This window comes from Argopecten irradians, chromosome 10, assembly GCF_041381155.1.
Source record: "Argopecten irradians isolate NY chromosome 10, Ai_NY, whole genome shotgun sequence".
NCBI lineage: Eukaryota > Metazoa > Mollusca > Bivalvia > Pectinida > Pectinidae > Argopecten > Argopecten irradians.
This window is the reverse complement of record NC_091143.1, coordinates 22,067,404-22,086,810: the sequence shown is the minus strand read 5'-3', so window position 1 is coordinate 22,086,810 and position 19,407 is coordinate 22,067,404. Positions and strand designations below refer to the sequence as shown.

The following is a 19,407-nucleotide window of genomic DNA, read 5'->3' as shown; positions in this document are numbered from 1 at the left end:
GCTAAGTTGTTGAGCCGAGCAATATATTAATTTACTGGATTATAATATTGTAAAAATATCAATTTCACACACAGGATCATAAGTCAATTAGAAATAGAAAAAAAAGTCTTAAGAAGTAGCAGCGAGGCGCTTCAGCAGCAGCATCTGTGACTATTAACCGTATTAATTTCATATGGTCCGCATTCAAACAGTTTTAAGCTTCATACCAAGACACGTTACACACACTGACTTTGGCAAGATAGATACAGCACCAAGACGCGTCTTCCGTCTTCTTTGTCCAGGAGAGACATCATACCAAGACAGGTCTTACGCCCACGTTGACGAGATACCATACCAAGACGTTTCGCATACCCCTTTGCTGTATACCTAGACTACAGTGAGACCAGTACCTGTAGATGCTCCTTGTATCGCGCGCTGTCAGCGGCCGTTGCGCTCTCTCTTCCCGCCGTATAGCAATAAGCTTTGGTGTTACAACATATCATCTCACACGTGCGTTGACTGGCGCGAAGAACTGTGGCACGCGCTCGGCCTGTCAATCACGTTCTCATGAGGGTGGAGTGCCACTTACGGGGTTTGGAGCGCCACTGACCCCAAACTAACATCTGCCTACAAACTCCAGGCAAATGTCCATTAGCTTAATTTTCTATTCATTCGTGTGGTTTTTATCGAAGTATATTATACAACCTACATCAGTGTGTACGTTTCCACACAACCTAAACACCTTAAAATCAAAATATTAACGATCCTGTGTGTGTGGAGTGGTGCTGTATAGGAGAGTTAATGAAGTTTCAGAGTGGACATTCACCTGTTGTACTTATCATATATCAAGTGTTCAAACTGTTGAATTATCTTTATCATGTGTGAGCAGAAAGGATACACCGGTGTCGTAATCAGCTGACGAAATCTACACGTTCATTTCACGTCTTTGGAATAATTAATTCTTGAAAAAATGACTACGCTGTCTTTGAGGGTGTTCTTGTTCTACATTTTCGGTAAGTTGAATTTTCTTTTTAAATGCTTAATACAAAATCGTCATAGCGATGCCGCTTTACAAATTAATGTTTGTATATATTTGTCACTGTTTGAGCAGGATGTCCAATGTGTTTTGAACAATCTTCGTGAAAAATCAAATTTTGTTTCCATGTTTGTTCTCAACTATTTTGTTCATGAATGTTCATAAGATAATCTTTCAATTATTGCAATACAGTAAGAAAACACGTGTATATCACACATGTCCAAAGTTTGTTTACGGGTTTTGAAACATTTTTTGTTAAGGTTGTAATATCTAATGAAAACATTAAGATTGACGCTACATATTAGAAAATACACGAAAACAAAAGATGTTTCAAATTAAAGTCTTCAGTAAATGCAATGGAAACAACATTGCTAATTACCTTCAAATTACATAGATTACCTTACAAATGATATATACATGTGCTTTGTACGTATTTGATATGAAAGAGTTATGAACCACCGAGCTAATAAAATAAACTTACATATGTTTAAATTCAGACCGGTCACTGACGAAATCGAAATGAATTGCAATGTGTAAAATTATCTCGTGAAAACAAGACCAATGCAATGCAAAACAGTATCACAAAGGGAGGTTGTGGCAGGCTGACGTTACTAAATTTTGAGTTACAAAAAGGAAGATAACAAACTTCACGGTGCATTGCAAAAAAAAAAAAAAAAAAAACAGAAACAAGGGAAATATTCTAAGGTAAAATTTCACAAAGCAGATAACATGGGGGTTAGGGGGGTGTAAAGTAATGAGTTGTATTACAGGGTACGTGAATGAGGAAGATTATTTCAGGTGGAAGTAAGTATGTTCACGATATAGCGAGATGTTCTACAAAGGGGAAAATAAAGGAGATGCAGTAAAAAAGGGAGATAACTCGCTGAGCAGATGTTTTATCATCTTGGAGTGTACATTTACGTATCTTTCCAGTCGAATCATTATAACATAAAAATCATGTTACAGATACCGTTATCGGGGAGCGTTTCGATAGCGCGTGTCGACTGTTTAATATAGCGTCGAGAACCCCGTGTAAACAAACACTTGCTAGGTTATTTTATCGCATAGTTTCGGGAGGTTATTACATACAAGATTAATTAAAGTTACGGAACATAAACACCAGTTGCTGACATTTTTGTCTTCGTAGGCATTTGGTAATTGCGGTCGATAATGATCTTTGCAGAACATAAACTTATTTGGGTTTACCAATTTTGTATTTGACATGATTTGACACTTTTTGTTGCAGTAAGACAGTTTCAAAAAATACGTTGAAATATTTTGAAAAAAAATCTACATCTAAGCCTATTCATGTTGTGCTATTTGTTTAACGTCGTAATTGAAAAAGGTGATAGATAAAAAGAATAACTAACTATTACAATTTTACAATGAATAGTGACTTTGATATGCTATATGTTCTGAAAATAATGCATTAATTTGCAAAGTTGTATAGAAAATTGATTACACGATTTCATAAACTAACCTTTCCCACTTTCAATTAATACCTGAGAATACAGACCATTCTGCGACCAGAATTTTTACCGATAATTACAGTACGCGTTATATATAGTCGATAATTAAGAGACTAAAAACATAGTACTCTAAGGTCCAGTTCTTTGATCAGATAGCATTATACTTCTTCAAGCGTTTACATATAGAAATAAGCCGGAAGCTGAGCCAGTCTTTTGATGGACAGGGATAAAGATCGATCAATGTCACAAATTTACACACGATCGCGTCAACGTGGATAAAAATGTTCAGAACCGTGAACAGAAGAAAACGGGTAGAATGAGCGTTGTCAAAAGAAGGGAAATTCGGAATTGAAATCATCGATTGTAGTTCGGAAGTCTACATTGTACAAAGGTATATAAGACAAAGGCATATCCATTTCCGGCCTTCAGGAAATAATACCATAGAGGAGTGAAAGAAATGTGGGTGGGAATCCAGTAATGTAACATCCATAGCCTCCGAATCCTGCCGAATGCGAGATGAGTGATCGCGACACAGAAAATATTAACATGGTAAATGATATGGAGAGGCTTCCTTTCGTTACATGACTTAATACATCGGAAATGCAAACAACGAATAAATATATCAGTTTTTTTTTCTGTTAGTTTGATATAAATGTCTTAGTCTTGTCGACAAAATAAGAAACGTCTCTTACGTATATAGTGTTAAATAACTTATTCTTCTTCCTCACTACTTTAACTAGCATTGAATTCGTTTAGTCTTTCGCTCTTATTTAGCAATAAGTCATCCTTCAAAGAAGTTTGCTTATTTTCACTTTATAATGCAATGGGTACTTGTGTCTTCCTTATTAGCGAGTGTTTATGCCCTAGCTTTGTGATGTGTAACTTTGATTTCTTCGTTTACCTTTATTTTTGAAACTCTTTGGAAACTGCAATATGCATGTTCCTATATCGTCCACCGAGAAGAAATGCTTACCCAGAATGAAGATCGACATGGCAGGCATTAAAGAATATTTTATAGATATGTTTCTCATTACTCCCGTATTAAGACATTAACAACATTTGGAAAGAAAACAAAGTAAAATTACATATAATGTACATTGACCTTTTGGTGTATATATAGTTGAAAATAGCGTGAAGTAGTGATATGTACATTCTAAATGTGGGAATTGATTTGCTGGTTGTATTACGTATTATCGTGGCTAATATCAATTGGAAGAAAATGCGTATATTGTTAAATATTGTTGTTCTAGCTCTTTACTTTCAGAAGTGAAAGAACATTGTCAGAGAAATTAAATCGACCTATCACGAAATCTAGATCGAAAATAAGGAAAAGTCTTTGCTCATTACCCACACTTCCTCGCTTTTGCTGGATCAACTTTGTAACGGTGAAATAAGAAATATAAATAGTGGCATGTGAGCACGCACCTTGTTAGAGAAGAGATGCACATCTTCACTCGCGCAATATGTACTTGACATGCTATAAATGGAATCTGTTATCAGAGTTTCGGAAAGAAATCAACTTTAGATAAAAAGAGTGTTGTATATTGGCATTTTAGTCCAGACGTCCATACGTGAGAGTTCTAGCTAACGGTGGTCATAATGACTGATATTTCCAATGTCTTGATGGCAGACATAAGGATAATTTATTTGAAATTTATATATTTTTTTTTCAAGTTGGTTTTCCTTGCCAAACACGGTTTTCCTATTGAATAATCTAAAATAGTCCATGCATGTTTGATAAAAGGATTTTCATTAAAAACAATGCACATGTATTGTTCACGGTTGTGTTTTTTTTTGTGTTGGCGAAACTTAAAATTAAAGAATTGATTGAAATGAAGCCGAAAGTTTGAAAAAGACTATAGTATGCATTAGATTCTATCACGAAAAACATGTGATATTTTTTATCGAGAACAGAAGAGAGAAGTATTGCATTTCTAGTCCAGGAAGACGTTTGTTTTGTAGAAATTTACCAGAGCGTGACGGATTCATCTGATTGGTGTTCATCCAGACATAACACGTGTGGATGTGTATTGGCCAGCACTAGCACGTGCGCGTCTGTAATTACAACATACACCGATACATCTGTTCGGGTCGGCCTTATTTCCGCGTGGAATTCAAACATCCACAGTAATTGGTGTACATTCGAATCGACAGACACAAAAAAACTGTTTTATGGTGTAACATAAATGCACCAAATCACACGTCTTGTGTGCGATGCAGCGTTGTGGACAACACAAAGCATCCAGTAAAATCAGAAAGAAAACACAATTCTACGCGTTTTTGTCAACAGGGAACATAGTTAATGAATAATAAAAACACTACAGTTGAAGCGAACGGTAAATAGGAATGTTCTCCGGCAGTAGTGCTAATCCCAATTTGTCTTGAACACATTAAAATAAAATAAAAATAAAAACCAAATAAAAGCAGGTTTCCCAAGTCAAAGATTTCCTTTCATTGACTGAAATATTGCAAAAGGAAAAGAAGTTGTTAAGAGTAACTAGTTTCTACAAATATATACATTCTTGTCTCTTTCTGCACTTACGCAAGTGCCTTCTTTGCACTCATGGTGAGTGACTGCCTTGTCGATTTGGTTTATGTATTGATTTCCAGACAATTATGATTGAACATTCACTATATATTAATCACCGCATATGACCGTTATCAGACAAGTTATCAAATAGTTAATGTACTGCATACACTAAATTAAATATGTTTAGTGTGTTGAAGACTATGGGAAAGTCTTGGGGTCGACAACATGGTTACAGTCAAAAATAACAATACCCTTACACTTGCTGTTTAGTATTGCTTCCAAGGATCAGTAGTTTATTTATGCCTATTGCCATGGTAATTACTGCTGACCTTCTTAACTTCTACCATTAAACCGTCAAGCTTCACGAACTTATCAGTACAATTTGATTTGAGGTGTAACTTGTTGCGTGAACTCTTGATGATTGTGATATAAATGTTATATCTTCATTCACTTAGGTTTTGTTTGATTTCATGATTTTAATTTCTGAATGTGTCATTGTAAAGAAATGTTCAATGGGTCTTGGCTGAATCTGTTGACTGACGTATTCACTATAGATGCAATCATATTTGGCAAATGTCAACGTCATAGACCTGCATATATATCCATTTACCATTTTCGTTAAATCATGCATGCGAAGCAGAGATTCTTTTTTGTTTTACTAGTAAGATCAATTGCACGACATTTTGTATGAGAGAGATCAATTTTTACCAGCTTATAAATTTGTGAAGTTATATGTGTGGGAAGAACGGTGAGGAAACGTTTCTCAGTGTTTCTGCATACAACAATACCATCACCAGATAAGCCCTAAAATTTTGTTTATACCACCAATGACGTACTAACAAAACTCTTACCGTGTTGAACCATTTGAAGGACTTATCAAAATATGAAAACATGTCCCTTTATAAACTGTTGGTTATTGTGATGCACGTGATAACGTGCGCGGGCATGAACTATTGATATCGCTTTATGTGCTTTTTCAATACTTGAAATACATATGATAATAATAAAACATATTTTGATCAAATTGGCGTATACTTCATTCTAATTACATGCAGCATCAAAACAGAATTTAGTGTTAATATGGACAATTGATAAGGTTAACCAATACGTGTCGGGTGTAAATGTGAACGTTTCTATACAGAAACAGTCATAACACAAAAAATAGACTGTGAACAATCAGTAACGGGAATCAGCTGTAACGTGAACCATTTTTCATGTGAATCACCGACACGTGAACTAAGTATTAGTAGATTTTATCCGTCGGCTACCAAATAACTGTTTATGAAGATATTGTAAAATCATAATTTTATTTGGTTGATATTGTACGTTTTATAAATCAATATAAATTCATATAATAATTTATCACGGAAGCACGATTGCGTGGGAGATAGAGACAAAATGAATCTCACAAATTTAATTTTTCCTTTATTTTCATTTACCGTCAAAGTCTTCTTTATCGATGATTTAACATTACAAAAAGGCTACCGACAATTGTATCGAACGCAGTCGGATCAATACTTACTCGACCTGTCTTGAAAACATATTCTCAATATTAAATGTTCCACTAGGTACGAATACCAAAACACATTACATACCCGTGAATGTGTTAATAACCGTTATATTACATAAATCGAACCTCTTGTACTGGGAATGCTAATTTGTGCTTGTATATTTCATTGAGTTAGCCTAACGTATCCGTACGTGCCACGAGAAGCTTGTCGACGGTACGTCACCTAAGTGTTGTCCATTGATGCGTACTTAACATCATAAGTGTGTACAAAGAATCCGTATAAAGGCACCAACTCGTGCCTGCTAACATTCTTAATCACGTCCAGCGCGCACCATTAAAGTGTCACCAAGCTATTACGTAACTTCCGGTCAAGAACATTTCGTTGGTGACTAGATAATAATGCGTGGGAATCGCCTATAAATGGCGTCTGCTTAGGGACAGAGTGGTCAGGTATCCAGTCGGCCATTACAGTCATTATATAATTCGATCAAACTGATAATGATTTGATGAGGATCTGTTCGCTAACGCTGGAGGCATTTGTACTAATATAGTGATAGCGATAGGAGTGATGCTATCCAATCGTAATGTTAATGTTTCATTGACTGACGTGTTAAGGTCTATATACAGATCGACTTTCATTAAGACATGTACGGAACATTGTACTTAACCTTGATAGCAACATGAGTAATGATAATGGAAGTATCAAATTACTTGTAACACGCACTTAATTCAATGCTTCATTATGTCTTTTATTATTGTAATATATATATTATAAAATTGTTATAACATAAGTTGTTATCTTATTACACCTTATTGGGTATGATTATGACAATTATATCTGCACTAACACGTGAAGATGTGTAAAATAATTACTATAACCAATATACTATAGTGCAAGTTGTTTACTATTTGAATTTTCAGTTTGGTTACTATATGTTGCGACATTTTTTTTGTGCATACATATTCAAATCTCAAGATTCACATTATTTTGCTTTAACATCGTCATATGAAGGCGAATATTTTATTCTTTTGTGAAACTGGACTTCAGTTCGCGCCATAGAAAAGTTTTGTTTCGTTCATAGTGTTACTCTAGAAAGCATTTCCCTCGCAACGTAAATAACAGCTCTCTTAGAATGATATTTGTAGTCGTTATTGCCCAAATAAAAAATGCGGTTAAATGTTCGATTAGAATGGTCAGGTTGTCTTCCTAACGTCAATGTCGACACTTTTGGTATTTAGTTAAGCGATCGAGAAATACTTTTTGTTCAATCTCAATCTTTAATGTATTGAAGTGGTAAACCGTTCTCCTGCTTAGCATAAGGGGAGTGGGTGGTTTGGGCATGCAATAGCAGACGTTTTCACTTTTTCAAGTACAAGCAACACACCATAGACAACACATTGCATGTGACGCCGTCCTGAACGACCCTGTACGTTAACAGCAATGATCGACCACCATGCTACTGTAGATCAAATGCAATGCAATATCATTATTAGCACTAAGCATACTAATACATTAACTGATCCATATTTATTCAGAAGGTACATGTTATTTGGATCATTATCTAAGAACAGTGACGACAAAGATTGATATTTTATACACAAAATAACGTAACAATTGCCCGCACCTAAGAGTACATAACATTTTATTATGAAAACAACAAAGTTAAGAAGTTATATACAAAGAAGTGGAAAATATTACTCATATCATGTTGTGTTATAACACCTATACGTATGATGCCACACACGTGTATAATTTTTATTAACCCAAAATGGCAGCCATTTAGATTAAGTTTCCTCTGTTTATCGGATTAACAGTGTAAGGCTTGCTGTTTTATTGAGCGATACATCAGTTAGGGAGCTTTGAAAGGGGACTATTACGTTAGCCTGGCGGAGTGATCTACTACTGGGGGAGGTGTATGTTATATTGTTAGACTGTTTCATACCTAATGGCCGTGTAGTGATACATACCTACCACCACACACAGTGAACGTATTTTAAAACTTATTTCCAGATCAGAAACTACACGAACATAACATCATTTATATGGCAATGAATCTTCGTTCCGCGGAACTGCGGCGATTATTTTCACTTTTGATTTTTCGTTTTACTTAAACTGCTCTTTGTTCATTGTGAGAAAAATCGCCGCCGTAACTAATATTTCTTGAATCATCTATTACACACACCATTTGTATTTATAAAGAGTGTTGAAATGATGTATTTGATACATGTGGCTATCTTTATTAAGGCTTCACCAACCTGGAAGTGCTGTCTTACATATAAAAACAAGTGTCACCTATGAATCTGAATTAGTTAACCTCCTAAAGAACGAAAAAAAATTTCTTATTTTGTTTCCATTATTTAACAAAGTGGAATTCAACGTGTTATTGTTTCTGCTCTGCAGGTTCTGTCCCCTGGTCGAGATACACCATAGTCTATGGAAGTGGTAGTTTTCCCTCTGCATAGTTCTCAGCATAATGTATTGTAACGATTGGTATAAACTGGTTTGCCCTTTGTCAATATAATAAGACCGAGTGGGATGTGTCTTAGGCAGCGTGCTTCCGTGAAATATCACTATAAAAAGGGTAAGGGTTCCACTATTACAAGGACACATTACACGAATATACCGCAGCCTCCCCAAACTAACATACATTTACACACCTCAATGCATTGCGTTCATAAGAAACCGCCCTTAAATGATACTGATTGTTGATAGCCTGTTAATATGCCGTTAAACATTATAATCCGAACTTAACCAATCAAAGCTAAAATTTTTACATAACAAAACTAACATACATTTACACACCACAATGCATTGCACTCATAAGAACGTCCTTAAAGCTGACAATGCAAGTTAAAAAGCAAACATCTAAGATTTAAAAAAGTGATTAAGTTTTTTTTTCAATATTTTATTTTTCAAAATTCGTTTTTGAGATAACCCCTAGCGTTTTTAAGGACGGGCAGTCGCCATTTTGTCATAACTCTGCTTGGATACAACACCGGGTACCGACCCCTATATAAAGCGCGTGAACCACACACACGTGCAATAAGTCAAACGCTGTTCAAGGTGTACTAACTAACACCTGACCGGCTCTAGAGCTACTGTACTATCTCAAATGTATGTTTTTTTTAACTTGCATTGTCAGCTTTAAGTGATGCTGATTGTTAATAGCCTGCTAATATGTCGTTAAACATTATAATCCTAATTAAACCAGTCAAAGCAAAACCTTTACATAACAAAACTAATTAATCAACATATTATAAATATACAAAGCATCATTCATAGCAAGAAATACATCAAATCAAACATGAATGAAGTCAATAAGGGCCTAAATCACGTGCAGGTTAACAGAGAGGAAAACTTATATCCGCTTATATTTTTCTGTAACAACCATTGGATTGATTGAGATATGAATGTCGTTCTGCATCAAAATGGACATTGAATGTGAATGTCTCCGTTTCTGAGCTATATTTAGTGCCAATTACCTGAACTAAAACAAGTTAACGTTTTAACATTCATGTTTCAAACAACAATTTAAGCGTTTATTATACGAAGTTTTCATCCAAACCACACAGAGCCAAACTTATTCAGAATATTTTAACAGAACCAGATAATTCAAATAATAAACCGTTACCATCAATGATAATTCTTCAAACAAATAAAGGCGTTTCATCTCTTTAATGCAATCCCAAAAAGTGAGATAGCTGTCAAATAATAACTGCAGATCGATTTCCCTTCTCCTGGATCATTGTATTTCCTTCCTTTTCAAAATTTGTCACTTTTGTAAATATCTCAGACTCTGAATAGTTTATGAAGCGACGATAAAACTAATTTACATAAAAGTTTAAATTGCACAATAAATGTATATGAAGGCGATAACTACATTCTGCTGAAAACATCCATTGAAGAACATATTTCGCCTGAAGATTTTATTTGATGGAATAATGAAATGTATGTGATAGCTGTTTCACACGAACTTTATGCACGAATCTTCACCTGAAGCGGAATATTACACAAATATTTTTGTCGGTTTACTTCGATGATAATCATTTAGCTATTAAAAGGATCTATCAAAATGGTAATAACCTCGAAGCATTAAAATACTTCCACTGACATTGAGTCTAAAATACATTTTGATACTTTATATTAATGCCCAGCTTGGCACCTTAAAGCACTATACCTGGTGATTGTTTAGAGCACACCTAAAGAAGCAGCTAAAATGACACCATTTACCTCACGTGTAGCGCAAGGGCACTTATTGCAGCTGACGCGCACGCGCTGAAGTTCTCATCACAATAACTATGCGCGCGTGCATTGGTTTCATAAAAGTGATATATTCTGCACTTACGTACGATAAGCGATCAATTCAAGTAGCAATGTACCAAAAAAATTACAAGTTATAGTTAAAGTTACTCGATTTACTCACAACAATTCTACTATTTATTTATTTTCTCCAAGAATATGTTGTCTCCACGTTTGTAGAAGTATGTGTCAATTGTTACATAATATTGGCCTTGTAACAACTTATTTCCCAATCAGATCTATGGAGGTTAGAAACTAGTATCCTATTTCTACTATAGCCTACAAAAGTAGTAGATTTTGCTTATCGCCCTGAATAAAGGGAGTGAGGAAAATGGCTTACTCATTTCCAGTTTAATGTAACCGGGTAGAGAGTGTGTTTTCTATTGCCACAGTCAGGGGTATCTACAGTTTAACCAGTGTAAGATATTTTTTCTATCTCACCCTAGGGTAAAGACAAGCTACACGAGATCTTTGCACCTGCCCCACAATGGTATGAAGTCACGACAACAGTATCATGACGTCGCGGTAATAGTATTATAACGTCACGACAACAATGAAATGACGTCACAAAGACAGCGAAGATGGCGACTTATTGTGGTCAAGTCATCCTCGCTTGCATACATATTTATTAGAGATCTCAACCTTCTGGATTAGATTCTGAAGCTGTCAAACACTCGGCAAAGCCTCGTGTTTGACAGCTTAAGAATCTTACCCTCGGATTGAGATTCTCCTGTCTCACCCCAAAGGGGGTGAACGATTCTATTAGTCTTTGGAGGTGATGAACACATGGGATGTCGTCCTTGTTAATAGAAACTTAAACTAATCTACTAATCAAATCTTTAGGGCAAGAGTTCAAGTAATGCGTAGACACCTCGCGAACATACCGCAGCCTCCCTAAACAGTGTCATTTACAAACGTTATGCATGTCATAGGAGGTCGTTCTTAGATGGCCTAAGCAATTGTTGTTATGATTAAACGTGGTTTCGAAGAAACAAGACGCTGACAGTTATACTCTGGTATCTATATACTTAGGATCTCTTCAATCTGCAGTTTGTTGTTAACAGATGTATATCTGAATTCGTATAAACCGAAATTAAATATTTTATTTAATGACATCATGTTGTTACACCGCTGAATCAGGCGTGACATTCGTCGCAATTCTGACAAAAAAATAAATCAAAACTGTCACCTTAATTTCTGCCAAATACAAATTTTAATTTCCAATGCGCAGTATTCCAGACAAAGACGACATTTCAGAGAAAAATGATTTAATCTAAAAGCATTGAAATTAGAAACTGTACAGCGATGGTTTATGGTTGTAGTATACAGGTATATAGCGCGATGTTTTAGAAGGGCCGCAGCTGGTAGGGTAGGTCTGACAATGTGAATTAGCGTTTTGTTGGGTCTGGTACGTCAGAGCCAACTCATCAAATGACAGCTATACGATATGGATACAGCAAGTCTACAGTGCAGCGACTGATACAGCCAACTAACTCTCTTTATTGTACAGATAATCTAATTTCAGGACACTAAACTGTAGTCTTTTGAGTATATAAACAAATATATTTTAATGCAAATTTCAAATCTGAAGTGCATAGTGCTGTTTTTATATTACATATATATAACTTATTATTTTAAAGATGCTCCACCGCTGACAAATGATATTTTTCACCTCAAAAACAAGACCAGACGATTTAGTATCTTTCATCAGGTACAAAAATTACTTACTTTATACCATTACCATTATCATAACCACCACTGAAAAATTTGAGCTTCTAATTTTACTTCAAGTTAAAAATGTTTTGTGATCTTGTTATCTACACAAACACACATAAATAACAAGCATTTTACAGTGCATACCTTCTGTGTTATACATTGTAGCTATGCTTATAGGAAGTGGGACGACTGGTTTGCCCGTTGTCAGTATAATGTGACCGGGTGGGGTGTGTTGCTTGGTGTCTTCGGCGGCATGCTTAGTGATATAGCACTATAAAAAGGGCAACAGTTCCGCTATACAAGATGACACAGCATGAATATACCGCAGTCTCCCAAAACACGCATCTCGCACAACATACACGCAGCACACCAAATACATGGGAGGCCGTCCTTACATGACCATAGCTGTTAATAGGACGTAAATTAATCAAACAAACATGTTTGTCTTCACTTAATTCATAAAAGCTTTTGGTTGTCATCAGGTTACTAATTTAGAAGAAAAATTAACATACAGTGTTTTCCGTATCAAACTTTTCATCCATTTATGGCACATTTAACTTTCAGATATAACATTAAAATTAGTCACCAAACTTCTTGTGGCGTTAAGTTGACTATTTATGTAAAGAGTACACAGCACATTAGTCGTCAAACTTTACAAATACGTGCTCACTAATTGTGCACCTAGCTTTTCACGCAAAAATACATTTTCTATCTTCGGGTTTTAATGGCAATCCTTTGTTCCCTAATCAAAATGAAATAACTCGTACGTTAATGAAATTTACAGAGGTGCAATTAAAATTAGTAATATGGCGCAAATGGGTTCTAAAATGATGAAATAAATTAAAAATAATTTTGTTTTTATCTTCAGTGAAGGTAGAATATTTCACAATGCCGAAACATAACCGTGAAGAAGTCACATTGCGTGTAGTTTACAATTTAAATTGAGAACCGTCGTTTGAGATCAGGTAAACCTTTGCTAATAGGTTTCGCACGGGTTTATATTACATAGCTAAAAGTAATACAGGGATAACTGAGACTACTTATCTACTAAATACTGTTTTGAAAATATAGGACCTAGATGTACAAGTAACCGTCTAGAAATTATGCTTAGTATTATATAACTGTCAATGGAATATATGAGTCGTTAACATGCAGATTAATGAAGTGCACTGTCCTAGACAAAATGTCCTTGAACGTAAAGCGAAACTTCCTGAAAATTACATAAAATTTTCATCTGGGCTTTTAGCGAAATTGTTACAGTTAACCTGATTCTTTGGCACGGTAACTTAATAGTTAGCATGAAATCCGACTACAGATGAACTAGATTTGAGAGACTCGTCTTTTATATTAGTGACTTAACTCAGTTGTAGAATGCATGTACCTAAGAGAGACCTGTTAGTGTACCTATGTCGCCGTAAATAGCTACAATTGTCTGAGGTGTCAGTCGTCTCTTACAGAAGATCACACGACCTAAATGTCCAGCACCAACGTTGGGATTGTCACCAGGAAGGATCACATCTCTTTATCAACCACTTCGTTTATTAATCACTTTTAGATCTGAATGGCACTTTTTCCACAACATTGGCGAAAATCACAACCGTAACATCAATCGATACGGTTACTTGCATATATCATTTGATAATAATGTCAATGCTGATGTTCAACTCAATAGAAAATATATCTAAGCTCAAACCTAATTAACTGAATATTAACAGATATATATGTATTAATAAGATCTAAAATGTCTCCTGTTATGTTTAGAAACATGAAGAGCCCCTTTCCGATGTTACATGTGATGCCTCGCATAGAAAATAGTCGTCTGTATCGATAAAATTGTGTTTTGTACCAAGATAGAGTACTGTATAACACGAGCGACTACGGTGTTTAGAAACCCTTATCGTGTAACAAATTGCATTGGTTAAAAGGTTCATGTTGTGAACACTTCTGCCTGTCGTGTAGGAGGAGCCGAGTACTGTGAGCCTGTCTCAGCAAGGTAGACACATTTTAATCTAAAGTAAATTGTTAATTTTGGTAGCACTACTACAGTAAGGACTGTATTAGATAGAACAGTATGAATTGAATGTACCAAGGATTTATTGTTTCACAATTTTATCGCTAGTTTCTATGGGATAAAATCTGAGGCTTCATACCTCCGTCAGATGGTGTGTCACGACCGTCCACTAACTGCACCTAAACAAGGATTTTTCTCGATTGATCCTTACAACTTCCTTAATGGCGGTTTAATTGCGAACATAAATAAAGCAATATCTCAACATACCATAAACAAAATATATTTGTAACCTCGTGTACATGTATACGCACACTACAATAAATCAAGTATTCTTTGCTTCATGTTTGTTTGATTAAATTAACGTCCTATTAACAGCCAGGATAATGTAAGGACGGCCTCTCATATATGCGGTGTGTTGTGTGTATGAAGTGCGAGGTGCGTGTTTTGGAAGGCTGTGATATTTTCGTGTTGTGTCTTCTTATAAAGTGGAACTTGTCCTTTGGTACAATATCACTAAAGCATACAGCCGAAGACACCAAGCAACACACCCCACACAGTCACATTATACTGACAACGTGCTTCATGTAATATACAATCTATACAAATCTTCAAATCATTCTTATATAACAATAAATCAGTGCATATCTGCACATTCACAATAAGGATTCGCTCCTCAAGAACTCAATTTTTTACGCTGCACTGTTAAAAAGTACAGAATTGTAAATTGTTTGTCTTGTCTAAAGAAATCATAATGTACAATTTCTTACATATATAGATAAGAGGCCAACTAGTTTAGAATATATGGCACCGCATACCTTAACAATATACCATTTCATAAACTAAACATCAGCCCTGATAGACAATCAATATTTATAATCATGCATGACAGGATATTAATATACAAAGCGACCCGAGACATTGTTAGCTGGTTCTTAAAGTTTACTAGCCCGTCCAGGCTAATCATCTGTCTTCTCAGACATGCACGAGGACCTAGCAGGTCAGGAATTTCGGTCTATTGATATATTTTATGTTTTACTATGAGGAGTTGGGGAAGAATATTTTTCTATCAGATTAGATTTTTCTACCAAAACTAACCATGTAATAATATCTGTCTGAAATCGAAAAAAAACCTATTTCAAATAAGACAAAGCAAGGGTAAAATAATTAAAAAAAATAGATCGTACACACAACCTTTATTTTAGGATAATGAAAATTTTGATTTCTCAGTTCTGATCGGGTTCCTTAAATGTCAAAGACGGATCTGGAACTCTCTATTGCAAATGCTTAGTTTGAAACTATTGTAATTTCAGGTAGTTTAAGAAGCAAATTATTTATAGTTCTATAATGTAAATAGTTTATAAGTAACATATCCGTGAACAATAATATATATTTTACATAAACAGGAAGCATAATTCCTCTCTTGTATCACTTGAATGCTACAAATTGATATATAACTGGTATATAATTGGTGACACATTTGTTTTTGAGTCGTGAACGGACAGGATTTCAATATTCTACTGTAGATCTGTTCTCTCTAGCGCCTTTTAGGAGTACAAAATCACTCTCGATACACGCGTTACAGATACTGAGTCGTGAACTGTGTTACAAATAGGATTTCAATATTCCACGTTGTCTTTCAAGAGTATCAACAGCATCCTCGATACACGCGTTAACGTTACAGATGCTGTCGTTTGATATCGGTTCAAGGTCTCTCAAATACCGTTACAATACACCACCAGTAGGCAGCCAACAGGTAAATCCATTGGTTTTTATCTACACAGAATACAAACATTGACGCATAAACGTGTTTGCCAACAAAACTCGGCTGGCATTTGTTAAGACCATAAAATGATACTTGGTTATTAGTTTCCCTTCACGTTTTCGCGCCATATGTATGGGTTAATGTTTAAATGTCATTGTAGCCGTAAATAAATATAATTCTGATATCGAGACAATACCCGACCAATTTCAGTAACAAATTGCAAACCATGGTTTTTTCTTTCTGGAATATGGTCTGTGTAATACTAAACTTAGTAACTTAAATTAGTGCTGTCCATTTTATGTTTGAGAGCCAGATGTCCTGAAAATAGCAGCTGTCTCAGAAAGAAAATCCTTTCGTCAACTAGCATATTCGGTGTCACTCGACAGGCATATAGAAATCTATACTAACTTACTGTTTCTTGTTGTACGCTAGCTAAACACTGTTTTACATAATTCATGTTTCTATGCTTCTCATATCAACATTAAAGGAAACAAACGAGGGAAACGACATTTAAACAATAATGTAATACGTAAAAGTTCGATATAATATTACATAACAATAACTATCAATATGGAAAGCAATCAGGCTGACAAATCGTCATGCGAAAACGTTTTTAGAAAATAGGATAATCTTTTAATTCTTCACCTGTGAATTAAACAAAATTTTACATCTGAATTTTTACGACTGTACCGAACAGCAATAAACTCGAATTAACAGACTGTTAAATCTATGATTATCCATGAAATATATCATACTTTTAAACTGTAAGATCAAATACTGTTTTTGAACATACCTGACCTAAATACTGTTTTAAGAGTAGATACAGGCATGGATAAAAAAGAGACGGCACGCCACCGTTCTAACAAATGTATTTGAGCTCTTTATCAGAGTATCAATTCTCCAGTTGGAATGGCCGACCGATGAGACACGTATTACGTGAAGGTATGACGTAAACACCCTCTTTCCATCTAAACACCGAGTCAAATTAAGAATCCGTGAAAGCCAAACAGTTGTTAGATGCCAAGGAAACATATCTCCAACATATCGTTTGTTTGTTTAATCTTCCCAATGTTTACTGCATTGAGATTGTAATTAAACGCACCTTTAAAGATTTTTGGTTTTAAAATTCGAAAAGATACAGGCAATGCCAACTGTTTGCTAAGAGAAATGTCATAAAACACATTCTTGGCATGATTGGAAATAAATTCAAAGAAATTTATTAGCTGTGTTTCACATGAGTATGTGAGTTACTGACATTAAACTGTTTCAATCGCTTTATAAAGTGTAACGGCGATTTTTCTTTTTAATTGATGTTTAAGATGAACTGAACAGTATACCGAATACTGACAAAGTAAATCTGCAAATATGTTACATATAATGTTAGTGTGATCGTATCTATCTCCAGCAGAAAAAAAAGGTGAAAATTATGGTCAGATGGCTATTTATATGTTTTGTACCAAACAAAGAATTACTCTAATTTCAAAATGATATTTTTTAAAGCTCGGATTCTTTCGGCAAATCAGAAACAATTTATACAAAGTGAGCACACAAATACACTGGGTTGATAAGATACAGATTATTGCATTAAAAAATGCACGTCTTAAAAACTGATAGAACCTCAGGTAAGAGATTTCCAATTGGTTACAACTAGTATTGAATTCGACTTCCCGTTACATATGAATTATCGAATTCTCTATTTAATCTTTCAACATAATTTGTTAAAAGACACAAATTTACACGTTTCAGGTATTTTTTCCGCACTAATATTGTGTCGTCTGCTCATAAATGAATGACGACAGCTGCATTTAGGATTGTTAATGGCTGTAGAAGGCAGTGATCTCAGAGACCTTACAAGACTACACCACCAAACATATTACGCCTGACAGTGTCGTATTACATCCTGTCGTTTAAGAATGTATACTCATTTCTTATTTGTTAATTAAAATCTGATAATGACTACTAAAGACATTATGTTATATGAAAAGTCGGCAGACATTACCACTACGTATATGTATATAACAGAAAACCTATATTAAGATACGCAAGATAAGGTGTGAGTATATGATAATGGCCCATCGTCGTTGATATATATAGACAATACGTAAAATGAATCTGATTAAAGAGCTGCAAACATGGGAACGGCAGTTAAAACTACGTCCGGGGATACATATTAAACTCGGGCCAAAAAATAGAAATTCCGGGATACGATTTCAGGACAAATTGGCAAGTTATTTACAACGCTGCAGTGATGTTCTGAATAATGCCACATGGAATTAAAGTATCATATTACCATGATGGAGACATCTTTGATATAAGATGAAGTTAAATTACCCGGGGTCTATGAACATGCGTGGGCACAAGTCAAAGAAACTATTTTTGTAGTTATTGGAAGTCGCGATTATTATTCAAGTAAATGATAATATAATAAGTTTCGAATATTACTTGAAGATGCCGAATGATATAACGATGTATAACATCATAACGATATTCGGAAGCAATGTGTTATAATGCTAGACGTCCTATTGGTTGTGTGACAGATTGGGAAGTAGGATGTTTTAGATCCTTGTTTACTGTAACCATTACTATCTAACTACAAAGAACATGAAATGTTAAACCCTGCAACAGTACAGAGAGGGGCATGCCTAGGAAACATTTCATGTGAAGAAATGGGGCAATGGTTCCTGTTTTAAGATGCCGGTAAGTCAGCTGTGTCGCTTGGTAAATGGTAACGAGACAGAACTGGACTCTTTTAACCGGCAGTTGATGACGTGCTTTGTTATGCAACTTAATTTAGAGAAAGAAATTATCTTGGTAATCGTTTTATCATTTTCTTCCTCATCCAAAATTATTTTTCCACTCGTGTTATAATATGATGAGAAAAACACGATATCATCGTTTACTGTAATATACACCCTTATTAATATTGATGCCATTTTTTTATTATATTAGAAATATTTGTAAGGTGAAAGGATGTATTCATATATGAGCAGATATAATTATGTAATTGGATATTGAGATAAATTTATAATAGAAACAGAAGTATATGTGTCAAAGAATAAATATCAACGACTGTATTTCAAATATCACTGGATCC

At 35.0% G+C, this 19,407-nt stretch overlaps 1 protein-coding gene across 1 annotated transcript in view; it reads left to right on the top strand.

Annotated features, from left to right (window-relative positions):
• The first annotated feature begins 450 nt into the window (after nucleotides 1-450).
• Nucleotides 451-19,407, top strand: part of LOC138333394 (G-protein coupled receptor GRL101-like) — a 92,914-nt gene continuing 73,957 nt past the window's right edge. Inside the window, exon 1 of the mRNA XM_069281741.1 lies at nucleotides 451-992. Within this exon, the coding sequence (XP_069137842.1) occupies nucleotides 950-992 (43 nt within the window). The 5' untranslated portion in view covers nucleotides 451-949. The remainder of the gene's footprint in view (nucleotides 993-19,407) is intronic.